At 43.4% G+C, this 14737-nt stretch overlaps 1 protein-coding gene across 1 annotated transcript in view; it reads right to left on the minus strand.

Moving 5' to 3' along the window:
* Nucleotides 1-14737, minus strand: part of MGAT4B (alpha-1,3-mannosyl-glycoprotein 4-beta-N-acetylglucosaminyltransferase B) — an 832974-nt gene that overhangs the window by 432320 nt on the left and 385917 nt on the right. Inside the window, exon 4 of the mRNA XM_082253133.1 lies at nucleotides 12069-12202. Coding sequence (XP_082109259.1) covers nucleotides 12069-12202 — 134 coding nt within the window. The remainder of the gene's footprint in view (nucleotides 1-12068; nucleotides 12203-14737) is intronic.

Here is a 14737-nt window from a genome sequence, read left to right on the forward strand (position 1 = left end):
TTTTTAATAGTTAGGTAATGTACCATCTTCTTTTATATTTGGGCCTGGGGTTCCACTTTAGGAAAAAAGCGTGAGGAAGTAATTGCATTTTAAAAAAGGTTCAGACCACAGATGAAGCATCAGCAAGTAGACAAATATTTTCTCTGCTGGCTGGAGCGGCAGTGTCCTCACAAACATATACCAGCGAGACACTGAAGTACAGCTAACGTCATTATTTCTGCTGCAGAAGCAGTTTTCCGAGCCCTATCTCCCCGCAGTGTTAATACAATTACCACATACCAATTCACACGCAAGCAGTAGGGGCTGAGGGAGTAGTACGAAAAAGACACAATTCCATCGCTCCATAACAGGAGACTGAGGCTGATTAATTCTCGGGAGCTCTCCTTCCCCGTAGTTCTGATTACCTTGGCCTTATATCTCAAAATTGATAATTGGTTATCTGCCAAGGACGGGCTTGGGTAGCTGGAATGAGTGTTTCAATGCCTATACTTGCAGCCAGACTATCTGTGTCTAAACTTTATGTCAGGTGTACTAGTATACTCAGCATTACACATTCTATAATATAATGTTTCACAGGTAATTATACTTTTGATTTGAAATGATAAATGCAGTATAAATACCAAACCGTTTTACTGATACACACTGCTCTGTTACAGTACATCCGGAAAGTATTAACAGCGCTTCACTTTTTCCACATTTTGTTATGTTGCTGCCTCATTTCAAAATGAATTAAATTCATTATTTTCCTCGAAATTCTACAAACAATACCCCATAATGACAACGTGAAAGAAGTTTGTTTGAAATCTTTGCAAATTTATTAAAAATAAAAATGAAAAAAAATCCCATGTACATAAGTATTCACAGCCTTTGCCCAATACTTTATTGAAGCACTCTTTTAACCAATTACAGCCCCAAGTCTTTTTGAGTATGATGCTACAAGTTTGGCACACCTATTTTGGGGCAGTTTCTCCAATTCTTCTTTGCAGGACTTCTCAAGCTCCATCAGGTTGGATGGGAAATGTCAGTGCACAGCCATTCTCAGATCTCTCCAGAGATGTTCAATCAGGTTCAAGTCTGGGCTCTGGCTGGGCCACTCAAGGACATTCAGAGTTGTCCCATAGCCACTCCTTTCCTATTTTGGCTGTGTGCTTAGGGTCGTTGTCCTGTTGCAAGAGGAACCTTCACTCCAGTCTGAGGTCCACAGTGCTCTGGAACAGGTTTTAACCACTTTAAGACCAGAAGGGTTTGCCCCTTAATGACCCATTTTGCGATTCGGCACTGCGTTACTTTAACAAACTATTGCGCAATCGTGCAACCCTGTATTAAATAAAACAGATGTCCTTTTTTTTCCACAAATAGAGCTTTCTTTTGGTGGTATTAGATCACCTGTGCGATTTTTATTTTTTGCGCTATAAACAAAAAAAGAGCGACAATTTTGGAAAAAAAATATATTTTTCACATTCTGCTATTTGATATTCTCAAAAAAAAAATTAATTCAAAATTTTTTAACATTTTAGGCCAATTTGTTTTCTGCTACATATTTTTGGTAAAAAAAAAAAATCGCAATAAGCGTATTTTGATTGGATTGCGCAAAAATTATCACGTCTACTAACTACGGGAAAGATTTGTCATTTTTATTGTTTTTTTTTTTAATGGCGGCGATCTGCAATTTTTTGCGGGACTGCGACATTGCAGCAAACAGATCAGACCCCTAACTGACATTCTTGACACTTTTGGGGGTACCAGTGACATTACTACAGTAATCAGTGCTAAAAATATGCACTGTTACTGTAATAATGACACTGGCAAGGAAGGGGTTAACAGTATAGGTGGTCAAGGGGTTAAATGTGACCCTAGGGGCGGGATTCTAACTGTGGGGGGGCGTGGCTTGTGAAATAATCATAGAGACATGTGATCCTATATAGAAGGATCACATGAGCTCTGTGATCATTTCAGGGACAACGGTCGGCTGTGTTTACAACAGCTGACTGTACTTCTCTCTCAGCGGGGAGCGATTGCGGGTGTCAGATGGCAATCGGAGCAGCCTGACCCGTGCATCGGCTTCCACACTGCCGAGTGGGGGTGGGAGCGCACCGCCTGCGGCGGGCGCTCGACGCCAAGTTTCTCACACGCGACCGTTTGCGCAGGAGAGCCACCCTGCCGCAGTTAAACTGCAGTGGGTGGTCGGGAAGTGGTTAATCAAGGGTGTCTCTGTACATTGCTGTATTCAACTTTCCCTCGATCCGGACTAGTCTCCCAGTTCCAGCTGATGAAAAACATCCCCACAGCATGATGCTGCCATCACAATGCTTTACTGTAGGGATGGTATTGGCCAGGTGATAAACGGTGCCTGGTTTCCTCCAGACATGACGCTTGCCACTCAAGAAAATGAGAGTTCAATCTTTGTTTCATCAGACCTAAGAGTTCAATCTTTGTTTCATCAGACCAGAGACTTTTGTTTCTCATGGTCTGAGTCTCCTTCAGGGGCATTTTGGCAAACTCCAGGTGGGCTGTCATGTGCCTTTTATTGAGGAGTGGCTTCCGTCTGGCCACTCTACCATACAGGCCTGATTGGTGGAGTGCTGCAGAAATGGTTGTTCTTCTGGAAGGTTATCCTCTCTCCACAGATAAACCTTGGAGCTCTGTCAGAGTGACCATCTAGTTCTTGGTCACCTCCCTGACTATGGCCCTTCTCCCCGGATCACTCAGTTTGGCTGGGCAACCCGCTCTAGGAAGGCAACCCGCTCTAGGAACAGTCCAAGTGGATCCAAACTTCTTGCATTTATAGATGATTGAGGCCACTGTGCTCATTGGGACCTTCAATGCGGTGGACATTTTTTCCTACCCTTCCCCAGATCTGTGACTTGATGCAATCCTGTCTTGGAGGTCTCCAGACAATTTCTTGGACTTCATGTCTTGATTTGTGCGCTGACATGCACTGTTATCTGTAGGACCTTACATAGACAGGTGTGTGCCTTTCCAAATTATGTCCAATCAACTGTTTTTACCACAGGTGGACTCCAATCACGCTGTAGAAACGCTGTAGAAACATCTCAAGGATGAACAGTGGAAACAGGATGCACCTGAGCTCAATTTTGAGTATCATGGCAAAGGCTGTAAATACTTATATACATGTGATTTTTTTTTTTCGTTTTTTTTTTTTTTTATAAATTTGCAAAGATTTCAAACAAACGTCTTTCACGTTGTCATTATGGGGTATTGTTTGTAGAATTTTGAGGAAAATAATGAATGGTATTCATAATGGAATAAGGCTATAACATAACAAAATGTGGAAAAAGTAAAGCTTTGTGAATACTCTCTGGATGCAATATCTCTCTAATTTCACCACTTATCTGGTTTCTATAAAAACAAAAAAATAATAATAATTTTTACTTGGGAATTAATCTTATTTAATTTTTTTTTTAATCTGAGACAGGTTTTATACCAAGCTTTGAAAAACGGAAAATTGATATCAATACTTACCGTAATTTTCCTTTCCTGATGGACTCCATGGCAGCATACGTTCGGGTAGCCCCGCCTCCTCTCCTACCCTATAGGACTCCACTCCCATAAATCTTTGCTCCCTTTCAGCATCCGTGTTCTGTAACTAGCCTACTCAGGAATTGGGAGGGGACTCCTGCTGCCATGGAGTCCATCAGGAAAGGAAAATTACGGTAAGTATTGATATCAATTTTCCGTTTTCCTGACAGACTCCATGGCAGCATACGTTCGGGAAATAACTCGCTATACACTCCCGGGTGGGAAGATGCTGAACAAAACCTTTAATTATTGCCATCTACTGACAGCACTTGAACACCAAAATTAACAGAAGATAAGGCATTCGGTTCAACACAATAATGAGAAAGAAAAGTGTTGATAGATGACCAAGATGCTGCCCTGCAGATCACATCAGGAGCGACATGCCTAAAGACTGCCCAAGACGTAGAGATGCTACGAGTCGAATGTGCTGTTACCACCTCCGGAGGAGCCAAGCCCTTTGCTCTGTAGGCCCACTGGACAATCCACGCAGCCACCGCTCTAGAAGAGGCACGCATACCTCTCTTTTTCCCTTGAAGAAGGACAAAAAGGAAATCCGACTGGCGGAAGGAAGAAATGGCCGCCAGATATTGTTTTAGGGGGGGGTCATCGACATCCAGAGGATGAACTTCAGAATTCTCACCGGTCTTGAAGGTGGGAAGGACTATGTCTGTATTCTCGTGAAAGACGGAGGTTACTTTGGGATTTGACCCCAACATAGGAATCAGGACCACTCTATCCGAGAAGGTTAAGAAAGGCTCTTTTGACCCTAGGTTTTGAAACTCAGAGACCCTCTTAGCAGAGGTTAATAGCCACTAGGAACGTTGTCTTCAGAGTGAGCTCTTTGACTGAGAGAGAAGCCACGTCAAGTGATGAGAAGAAATCCAACACTAGAGGAAGATCCCATTTGGGGAATCTTGGTCTTCTCTGAGGCCTGAGCCTAACTGCACCTTTAAAAAACTGCTGAACCAGCTGATGCTTAGCCCACGGTACTCCAGTGAATGCCGAGATGGCCGAAACTTGTACTCGGAGTGAGCTGACTGACAAGGATAGATCTAGGCCGGATTATAAGAACCCCAATACGTCCTGGACCGTAGGTGCGTTTACTGAACCGGACCTAGGAGTTTGACAATTCACAAATTTCGCCCAAATTCTCTCATAGACCCTGTTGGTGCTACTCCTTCTGGCATTCATAAGTGTAGGAATCACTTCAATTGGGCATCCTAGGGCCTCCAACCTCCCCCTCTCAAGAACCAAGCCTTGAGATGCAGACGTGCAGGGCATGGATGCAGTGTAGGGCCTTGCGACAACAGATCCGGTCTGAGAGGCAGAGGAATTGGATCCTGGTAACTGAGGAGAGACAACAGTGGGAACCAAGGTCTGTTGGGCCAATAAGGAATCACTGCCAGAACTTCTACCACCTCCATCCTCAGTCTCCGTAGGAACTGGAGAATTATTGGTACTGGCGGGAAAGCATAGGCTCTTTGGCAGTTCCAAATATCCGTCAGAGCATCTACTCCGAACGCCCGAGGATCCTGAAACCTCGCATAGTACCTCTGGAGCTTCTTGTTGCGGGAGGCCGCAAAGAGGTCTACCTCCGGACGGAACCCCAGAGATAGAACCCATTCGAACACCTCTTGATGGAGAGACCACTCGTTGTCGAGTTTGTATCTGGAAAGGAAATCTGCTTCCACATTCAGTGTCCCTGGGACATAGGCTGCCGAAAGATTGGCCAGGTGCCTCTGAGCCCAGGACATAATCGGCTCTGTTTCTTGAAGTAGTGATAGCCTGCGGGTCCCTCCCTGCCTCTTCACATACGCCACCGCTGTTGTATTGTCCAACTTGAGCATTACCGAGGATCCTTGGATCAGATGGCGGAAAGCTTGCAGAGCTTTGAAGGCAGCCCGCAGTTCCAACACATTGGAGACTACTCTGCGGGCGGGAAAAACCCATCTGCCTTGTGCCACTTCTGACTGGCAGTGGACTCCCCAACCTGTACTGCTGGCGTCCGAGGTTACTGTGAACCACGTAACTGGAGCTATGGAATGGCAGTTGACGAGATTCTCCCGTAGAAGCCACCAGGGAAGACACCTCTTCATGGACACCAGGGTACCTACTATCCTCAGGCACTGCCGAGCAGTGAGATGAGATGAAGCCATGGCGAATGCCACTCTGTCTCGGACCACCGGGATCTTTTCCTCAGGCAGAGAGATGGTACATTTCACCATATCAAACAGCGCTCCTAGGAACACAAGCGATTGTGTGCATTTTTCTTTTGAAAAAGGAAGAGGGGTGAGACTCCCTGACCTCTTTCCGATTCTGGAACTGGAATTACAGCCTCCTGCACCAGCGAGTCTAGGTAAGAGAGAAGGATCTGCTTTTTTTTCTGCTGAGGAGGGAAGAGACGTGTCGACACAGTGTCCTTGAGACACTGTGTTGAGGACCCAGGGATCTTGAATTGAGGCCGCCCACACATCCCGAAAGCAAAGCGAACGAGCTCCTACTGGGGATGCCTGGGCGAGGCCACTCTCAAAAGGATTTTGTGGCCCCCTGGTCTCCAGACGAAGTGCCCTTGGAGCCCTTCTGGAAGGCGGACTGCCTGGACTTCCATCCTCTCCCGAATGTCTTGCCTGGTCTATAACTGTGCGCCTCCCTGGCGCGGCTTGTGCCTCAAAGGGGCCCGCTTCTGGGCACCAATGAGTCTGTCCTGGGGAAGGAAACCAGATCTACCACCCGTGGCCCAAGTTATGGCCGCGTCCAATTTATTCCCAAAGAGGGAAAAGCCCTCAAAGGGAATCCAACACCATGCCTGTTTAGACGCGGCATCGGCCACCCAAGGCCGAAGCCAAAGGGCGCGTTTAGCGTTGACGGAGGATAACATTACCCGGGCCAAGAGGCGGATGATGTCTATGGAAGCCTCCCCCAGGAACCCCGCAGCCATCCTTAGCTCTTGGATTGGAGAGCTCTTTGCTGCTTCTTCTGAAACTCCTTTGAGGGTTTCATCAAGGCCATTAATCCAGACCTCCATGGCTTTTGAAACTGTAGCCAGGGCTAGAGCTGGTTTACAGGCCATACCTGTTGTGAGATACACCCTCTTGAGGTCAGCATCAATTCTCCTCTCTAGAGGCTCCTTGAAGGACACCGTGTCTTCCATGGGTAAAGTAACATGTTTTAAAAGCCGCATCACTGCGGCGTCCATTAGGGGGGGAGACTCCAAGTGTTTGACTTCCTCCTGCTTGAAGGGGTATAGTTTCGCCATTTTCGTAATCATGGAGTTTTTCCTCTCAACCTTACCCCATTCCTCAGAGATGATATCTCCCGACTCCCCTAGGGGCGGAAAATTAAAACGTTCCTTACATAATTGTTTGAAGAATTTCTTCTGCTTTGGGGGGGGAGACTGCAGGATCCTCCCAATCGAGAGCATCTCTTACGGCTCTTACCAAGGGGGAAACGAGGTTGAATTCAAATCCCGGACAGGAATCATCCGTATCCGTATCCGAATCCGAATCTGAAGGAAGGATGGAAGGGTGGCTGGGTTGAGAAGGCTCTGCAGATGTACTTGGACGATTAAGCTCTGCCAAAGAGTCCTTGAGGACCTTGCGCACTACATCTTCGATGTGCTGGTCCGAATTTCCCCGTCCGCCGGTTGCAGAGGGACGTACCGTCCGGAACCAATATACCACATCCCCAGCATTTTCTTCCATGAGGACGCTCTGAGCGGCCATGATGTTTAGCGGAAGAAGACTGGCCCTCGCGCCCCGGACTATGGGGGGATCTGCGTCTGGACCTGGATGAGGAGTGCCGGTGTTGCGATTTGGAACGCCGATCTTCTCTGTGTGCGTTATGCTGTGGATCGGACCTGGAAGAGCTGGAGACAGACATGCAAAAACATAGAAAAGCAATGGCCATAGACAGAAAAAACCCCTCCCTTCCCCCCTTTCCAGCCCTGCACATACCTGGTATGAGCGGGCTGGCCATTAGGGGGCGGAGATTAATCCATACTTAAGGCACAGAAATAAGTTTCTGCTGGCTGAATCAAGCACAGAGAGAAACCCAGGATTAGTTATAAACTGCCTATAGACTGGGGGGGAGGGGGGCTGGAAGAGGTAAATACCGGAAAAAAAAAAAGCTTAAACACACACATAAAAAGACACACAGGCAACCCTGACTATATTAAAAGAGCCTCATGATCAAAATGTGACGATAACACAGGGGAAAGAGGCACAAGTTAGCTTATGGAAAGTAAAATCAACACCAAAACAAGGAAGTAAAGTGTCCCATAACAGGGCTTACCACCCTGCCTCCTGGAGCAGGGACGGGTCCACGGAGACGCAACACCAGGCTTTCCTTCGGGCAATGGTAGGCCACACGCAGCAGCTGGGCTCTCTCGGCCAGACCACCGAGCTCCCGCCCAGGGTCTCTTCGATTGCCCCCTCCATACCCTGCTAAGAGCAAAGGGCTTAGCGGAGGCTCCATGCTGACCCAATCCTTGCTTCCAGTATATACATAGGACTGCTTTGTAGGAACGCATCATCATGCTTGAGGAGGACAAAAAAGGAACACGGATGCTGAAAGGGAGCAAAGATTTATGGGAGTGGGGTCCTATAGGGTAGGAGAGGAGGCGGGGCTAACCGAACGTATGCTGCCATGGAGTCTGTCAGGAAACAGACCTTTTCATTTTCTAGTATAGCACTGTCGCATAACTGCCATTAAGTACATGCACATATAAAAGTTACTAAATCAATGCTTTACTTTCAGATAAGAACATTTTTGATAAACAGAGACATTATGCCCCATGCCCCACACCAGGGAATAGAAATTATTTTTTTTTTAACAGAGCGGGAAAGGGAGGGTTCAAACCCTGTTCGTTTTTTCCCAATTACAAAATTTCCCTTTACGTCCTGACCCACAGTTAACACAGGAAGGGGGAGAAAACCACTTGAAATTGAGGGAATCCCTTAGTTGTCACCAGAACTAGGGTCCCCATTAGAAGATTTAATCTCTATTACTGTTCTTTGGACAGCCCAAAATTTTGGATTTTCATTCACTGTCAGTGAGAACGGTGACAAATAAGGTGGGTGAATCTCCCTAAATTGCGCAAATAAGGCAATAAAAAAATGGACAGGTGTTCCAATCCCTCTACACTCAGTCCAAAATTAAAGTTTTGCATTAAGTATACTTTAGGAGATTCAATGGCGAAAATACTTCAGTTGAAAGTGGTATCAAAGGGAGATTTAGAGCCCATTCAGACTAGTGCGAGACGACTTTGGGGGGGTGACCTGTGAAGTCGCGTGCACCGCGACTTCGGCGCGACTTGCAAAGACTTCACATAATGGAAGTCTATGCAAGTCGCTCCGAGGTCATCCCAAAGTAGTACAGGACCCTTTTTCTAAGTCGGAGCGACTTGTGTCGCTCCTATTACAACGGGTCCTGTGCTAATCAATGGACCGCGACCAAGCGCGACTTGTCAGGCTGACAAGTCGCGCTAATGTGAATGGGCTCTTAGTATACACAGGAGACTTCCTAGTAATCACGCTGAAGACAATAATGACAACAGCAAAGTTAGATTCAACTTTATCTCAACTAGTTTGTTTAAAATACGGTTCATAAATATTTACAACATTTAATAATTTCTTGTCTAGCATCTATTCATATTTGATACATATTGTGGCATATCAACCATTTTCTTTTTCAATGGCCTCTTGAGGCATGTTTACAAGCCAAAAATGTACCCACTTGAATTTTTTTTCATCGCACTTCAAGGGAATGCAAGGGTGGACAGATGCAATGCATGTTCATTGGAGTACAATTGGAAATGAATGGCAATGCCCTGTGATAAGCATACACTTTGCTGCATATTAACCACCTGACCTCCAGAAGGTTTTACCCCCTTCATTCCTAGAGCATTTTCTTGCTATTCAGCACTGCTCTACTTTAACTGCCAATTCCGTGGTCATGCAACACAGTATGCAAAAAAAATTATAGCCTTTTTTTCCACTCAAATAGCACTTTCTTTTGGTGGTATTTGATCATTAATGGATTTTTTTGTTATAAAAAATATCCAATAAAAAAAAAAATTTATAAAAAACAAATTTTTTCATAAACTTAGGTCAAAATGTATTCTGCTACGTTTGGTTAAAAAAATCAATAAAAATCCAATAAGTGTGTAATAATTGGTTTGTGCGAAAGCAATAACATCTAATCTACAAACTATGGTAAATATACTGGAATTTTTGCACCTATAGACACTATATTGTAATGGCAATGATCAGTAACATAGTGTGACTGTAATAGGGTGGCGGACATTCTAGCGCGAACATAACTATCTGGGAGGGTCACTAACTGACATCGCTAGGGACACTAATACAGTATTAGTGATAACACTGTACACCGACACTATACTAATGGGACTGACTGGGAAGGGATTAACATCTAAGAATAATCAAGGGGTTAACTGTGCACCTAAGAATGTGTAATGTGTGCTCCTTTAACTTTACTAACTGGCTGTTTTTTCTCCCTGCTTTGCAGGGCAAAGAAACAGTCAAGTTGCTGTTCACTGAGTTCTGTATTTTTGTAAACGTGTGTGATTGGAAAAAGGCGATCAGCTGACTTAAACCAAAATCAATTAGCTGCTAAACTCATGCTGTGTCCAATCACAGCACAGGTCAGTAAAAGGGGCGCGTATGCGTGCCCAAATCCCGGCAGCATACAGGTGTTGTCTGGCCTGCCTGTGCAGTGGCTCACCCACAGTAAAACTATTGTGGGCGAGTGGCAAGTAGTTAATGTGCTTTATAACATATGCAATTGTAAATAGGCCATAAAGGTAAGTCTACCCAAGAGTGATATTTGAATTACAGATGTTTGAGTCCGGAGGGCTAAGTCAGGTACTGACTTAATTTCTGAAAATACAAAGCAAAAGAAGGGCGCACCAGCCTAGCGCATTATCCTCAGCAAGTTTATTTGGATAAAATTGTTTAAAATCAAATACTCACAAACAAACAAGAAGTTCAGGCACATCAATTCCATACACCTGCCTCCTACCAGAGGATCAACGTCTTTACTGGAAGCAGGGGGCTGACGCGTTTCGAGGCTGTGCCTCTTCCTCAGGCTCTGAGGAAGAGGCACAGCCTCGAAACGCGTCAGCCCCCTGCTTCCAGTAAAGACGTTGATCCTCTGGTAGGAGGCAGGTGTATGGAATTGATGTGCCTGAACTTCTTGTTTGTTTGTGAGTATTTGATTTTAAACAATTTTATCCAAATAAACTTGCTGAGGATAATGCGCTAGGCTGGTGCGCCCTTCTTTTGCTTTGTATTTTCAGTGTCTGGTCGACCACCCTGGTCGTAAGGGGCAGCAAAGCCTAGCCATCATGGATGCCTAATACCAGTACGAGTTCCAGGATCGAGACAGCCTGAGGACCAGGTTCCGAGCGCAGGAAAGGGGGTGCTGTCCAGCACTTATCTTTTTTGGAATACTGACTTAATTTCTCTTGGGACCTTTAAGATCTCCTTCCGCCATAGTTCTTGGCTCTCTTCCCATCTCAAAGTTTTAAGGAGGCCATAGATAGATCAAGCGATTTTCTTTCCTGCAACCATGTCATTGGCCACACATGGGTCAAAATTTGGTTGGTTCCTGCTAAACTGGCTGAATGTTGATCAATCTATGGCCACCTAAACTCCAGTTTTGCTGAGAAAAAATGCTTATTCTGAAAGAGTGACTAATTCAGCTGGTGTCTACATCCCTGGCAGTATTAACCCCTAGGGAATTATCTCACCAAAAAGGACATTTTTGTTGCAAAGGATGCCTAAAACCTGACTTGTGTCTTAGTGCAATGTTCTTCACAAACAGGAAATTACATTTCTGGAAGAGTTCTGTACACAAACTGTGCACCTAATGCCTCTAGAAGTAAAAGTGCACTGAAATTATAGAAAAGTACAGCAGCTGCAGTTTAAAAAAGGAAACTTAATTTTTAATACTTAATTACAATAAAGCTTGTGTAGCAATTGTATACGTTACATTATTTGGTTTTTTTTTACTCGCTGTATTTTTTCCCCTCGTGAAAGTGGAGTTACCGTTTAAGAAAATTAAAAAGTCTTAGGCAGGCCATACACAATGCAAATTTCAAACGAAAATCCAAATCTAACATAAAATCGATCGTTTTTTCATATCGTATCGTTAGTGTGGTACGTGCGACACGTGATTTTTGTACAACTGATCCAACATGTTGTTTTTTTTCTTGTATCATTAATGGGGGAGTTGTATGATTTCACCTAACAAAACACAGTACAGTAGGGGTGTGTCCAGTAGAGGTGTGGTTAAAAGGTCAAAACAACATTGTATCACTTCCCATACTGGCACAAAAAATAGTGTTTTGAAGTACGATTTTCAAATCTCATTGATGGTAAACTCGCATACTGTACGCGAGCGCCACTTTCGTTTATCGATCAACGGATCGTTCGATATTCGCATCGTGTATGGCCTGCCTTAGGCAAAATAGTTTCCAAATATTTATGATTATCAATGTATTGAAATACCTCTGCTATTAGCACCACAATCACACAGTCTTCCTTCTCCTGCTGATTAAGCTCAGATATCAAAGAGTTGAGGGTGTCTGTCAAGTAGGAGTGCACCTCCCTCTTCACACTGGGGATCCCCATTACTATAGATACTGGCAAATAAAGAGAAATATTAAGAAGACGCATTAACATAACTGAAGTATAATACTGTACATTAATAAACAAGTACAACAAACAATTTCGACACTTCAGTTGCTCATTCTGAATAAGTGTGTTTTAATGAGCATATCATAGTAATGATGAATGTGCACTACAATAAAAGAAATCTAACCAATTTAATAAAACGGCATTTCTTAAAGCAGAGTTCCAGCCGTACTAAAAAAAAATTAAAAGTCAGCAACTACAAATACTGTAGCTGCTGAATTTTAATATAATGACACTTACCTGTCCAGGTTTCCCACTATGTTGGTGCCCCTATCCAATTTGTCCATTGACTGTGGGTGCAGGCATCGGCAATCTTCACTAAGGGAAACAGGAAGTGAGGCCTTGCAGCTTTACAGCCTGTTTACTGCGCTTTGCGGGAGTCACTCTGCACTTTCTGAATGATCCTGCTGTCTTCTGGGACTTGTGTGTCTCCCGAAGGCAGCAGGGGGGGGGAGGGGCCTTACCCAAAAGTGGGAGTGGAAACCTGTTTTTATCCGCTCCCCCTCTCAAAAAAGTGCCAAATGTGGCAGTAGAGGAGGGTGCGAACAAATGGAGCTTCCGCTTTTAGGAGGAGCTCCACTTTAAAAAAAATAAATAAATCAAGATATATCAATTGTTCAGCAACTGTAGTTTGTATTAGAATGGATGTTTGGGCTGTCTATAAGGTTATCAAATGTAATAGGCAGCTGACTGGGTTAGAATTTGTTAAGATCAATAGCTTACTGGTCACCTAAAAAAAGGGTCTTCATTAACAAATCTATGGACAGGACACATGCAAGATAACTGTGGGGTTGATTTACTAAAACTGGAGAGTGAAAAATCTGGTGCAGCTCTGCACAGAAACCAATCAGCTTCCAGGTTTTATTATAAATATAGGGGGGAGTACTGCGCTTCAAGGGTGACAAAGTGCGAATCAAAGTCAAATTTTATGCTTCCTCTTCAACAGGTAATAATATTGGTTGAGTACATAATATTTCTTATCAAATCAATAAATAAATATATATGGTTCTTAATCAAGAGGGAGAAAGTGCTACTGTGCAGTATTTAATTCATCAATCTTCTCATCTTAATTCTAAATATGACTTGCTTATTGAAGTATAATACGAATCAAAAAGCTATATATTATGTGCAAAATAAATAAATGATGTGCAAATTAATAAAAAGTGCTTCTTATGTGAACCAATTTAGGGTATTGTGCAACTGTCCGATTCCTTATAAAGTGCTGGTGCTCATATTATTGTAATTCATATCTCCAATGTGAACCTTAAAACAAACAAATATATATAAAGTGCAAATGCAAGTATATGTGCAAAAAAAAAATCAAATAATATGTTCAATCAGGGTTTCCCAAACCCTTATTAGTACAAAAAAGGAAAAAAATTTAAATATAAACACAAAAAACAATTAAATAATTATTTTAAAGGTGCTATTGTGTCCGATTTCTAGGTGTTATTTTCCAAATAATATTTGTGCTTATATATTGACGAATATCTCCTCCACCTCAGATGATCGTGAATCAGAGTGCTCTTCAGTGCTCACACTTTTAGGTGCACTAGCTGCTCGCCTCAATTTAGCATAAAATACGCTTGTGGTATTAATGCCAGGGTTAATATCTTTCCTCTGCTTCTGTATCACCGCTCAGTAATCTCAGGGGGACTGCTGGTTTTCCTTAACTGGGGGGGGGGGGGGATTATTCCTTCCTCTGCCTCCTGTGCGATCCTTTTAACTCAGTAAAACAATGGGGCCATCATAGTGTAGTAAGGTATGTTATTTATTTCCCATCAAATGTAGTAACTTACATTTAAGAAGCTTTAAAACAGCTCGTTAGCAGCGGGACTCGGCTTCTGAGAAAGTAGCACTTTCTCCCTCTTGATTAAGAACCATATATATTTATTTATTGATTTGATAAGAAATATTATGTACCAATATTATTACCTGTTGAAGAGGAAGCATAAAATTTTACTTTGATTCGCACTTTGTCACCCTTGAAGCGCAGTACTCCCCCTACATTTATAGTTTCACCATACAGTCTGGGGTACCAGCCACTGTACGAGCAGCATCAGGGGTATATGTGTATGTTTAGATTTAACTTTATTTAATTATCCTATGATAGTGCAAGAATCACATCTATAAAATAATTCCAGGTTTTATTGTCAAAGCTTAAAGTGTTACTAAACCCAGGACCCTACATTCACTATATCCCATCTACCACAGTACTCAGAACATGGAAATGCAATTATTTTAGTAAATATAAACTGCTAAATACCTTTTCTCATCAGCAGTATATAGCAGTCTTGTGACTTCTATCTATGTCTGTTTAAAGCTTGTAGGAGGGGTTTGCATTCTACTCTGACTATCCTATGAGGCTGAAGGACCACCAACCCTCTGTCTGGACAGTGCTGATTGGCCCTGTGCTGATTACATGCACTCTCCCAAGAAAAAAAAAAACACCCTCTTGCAATACACACCGAACTGAGAATGTG

The sequence above is a fragment of the Pelophylax lessonae genome, assembly GCF_965119305.1.
Source record: "Pelophylax lessonae genome assembly, chromosome: 4".
NCBI classification, from domain to species: domain Eukaryota; kingdom Metazoa; phylum Chordata; class Amphibia; order Anura; family Ranidae; genus Pelophylax; species Pelophylax lessonae.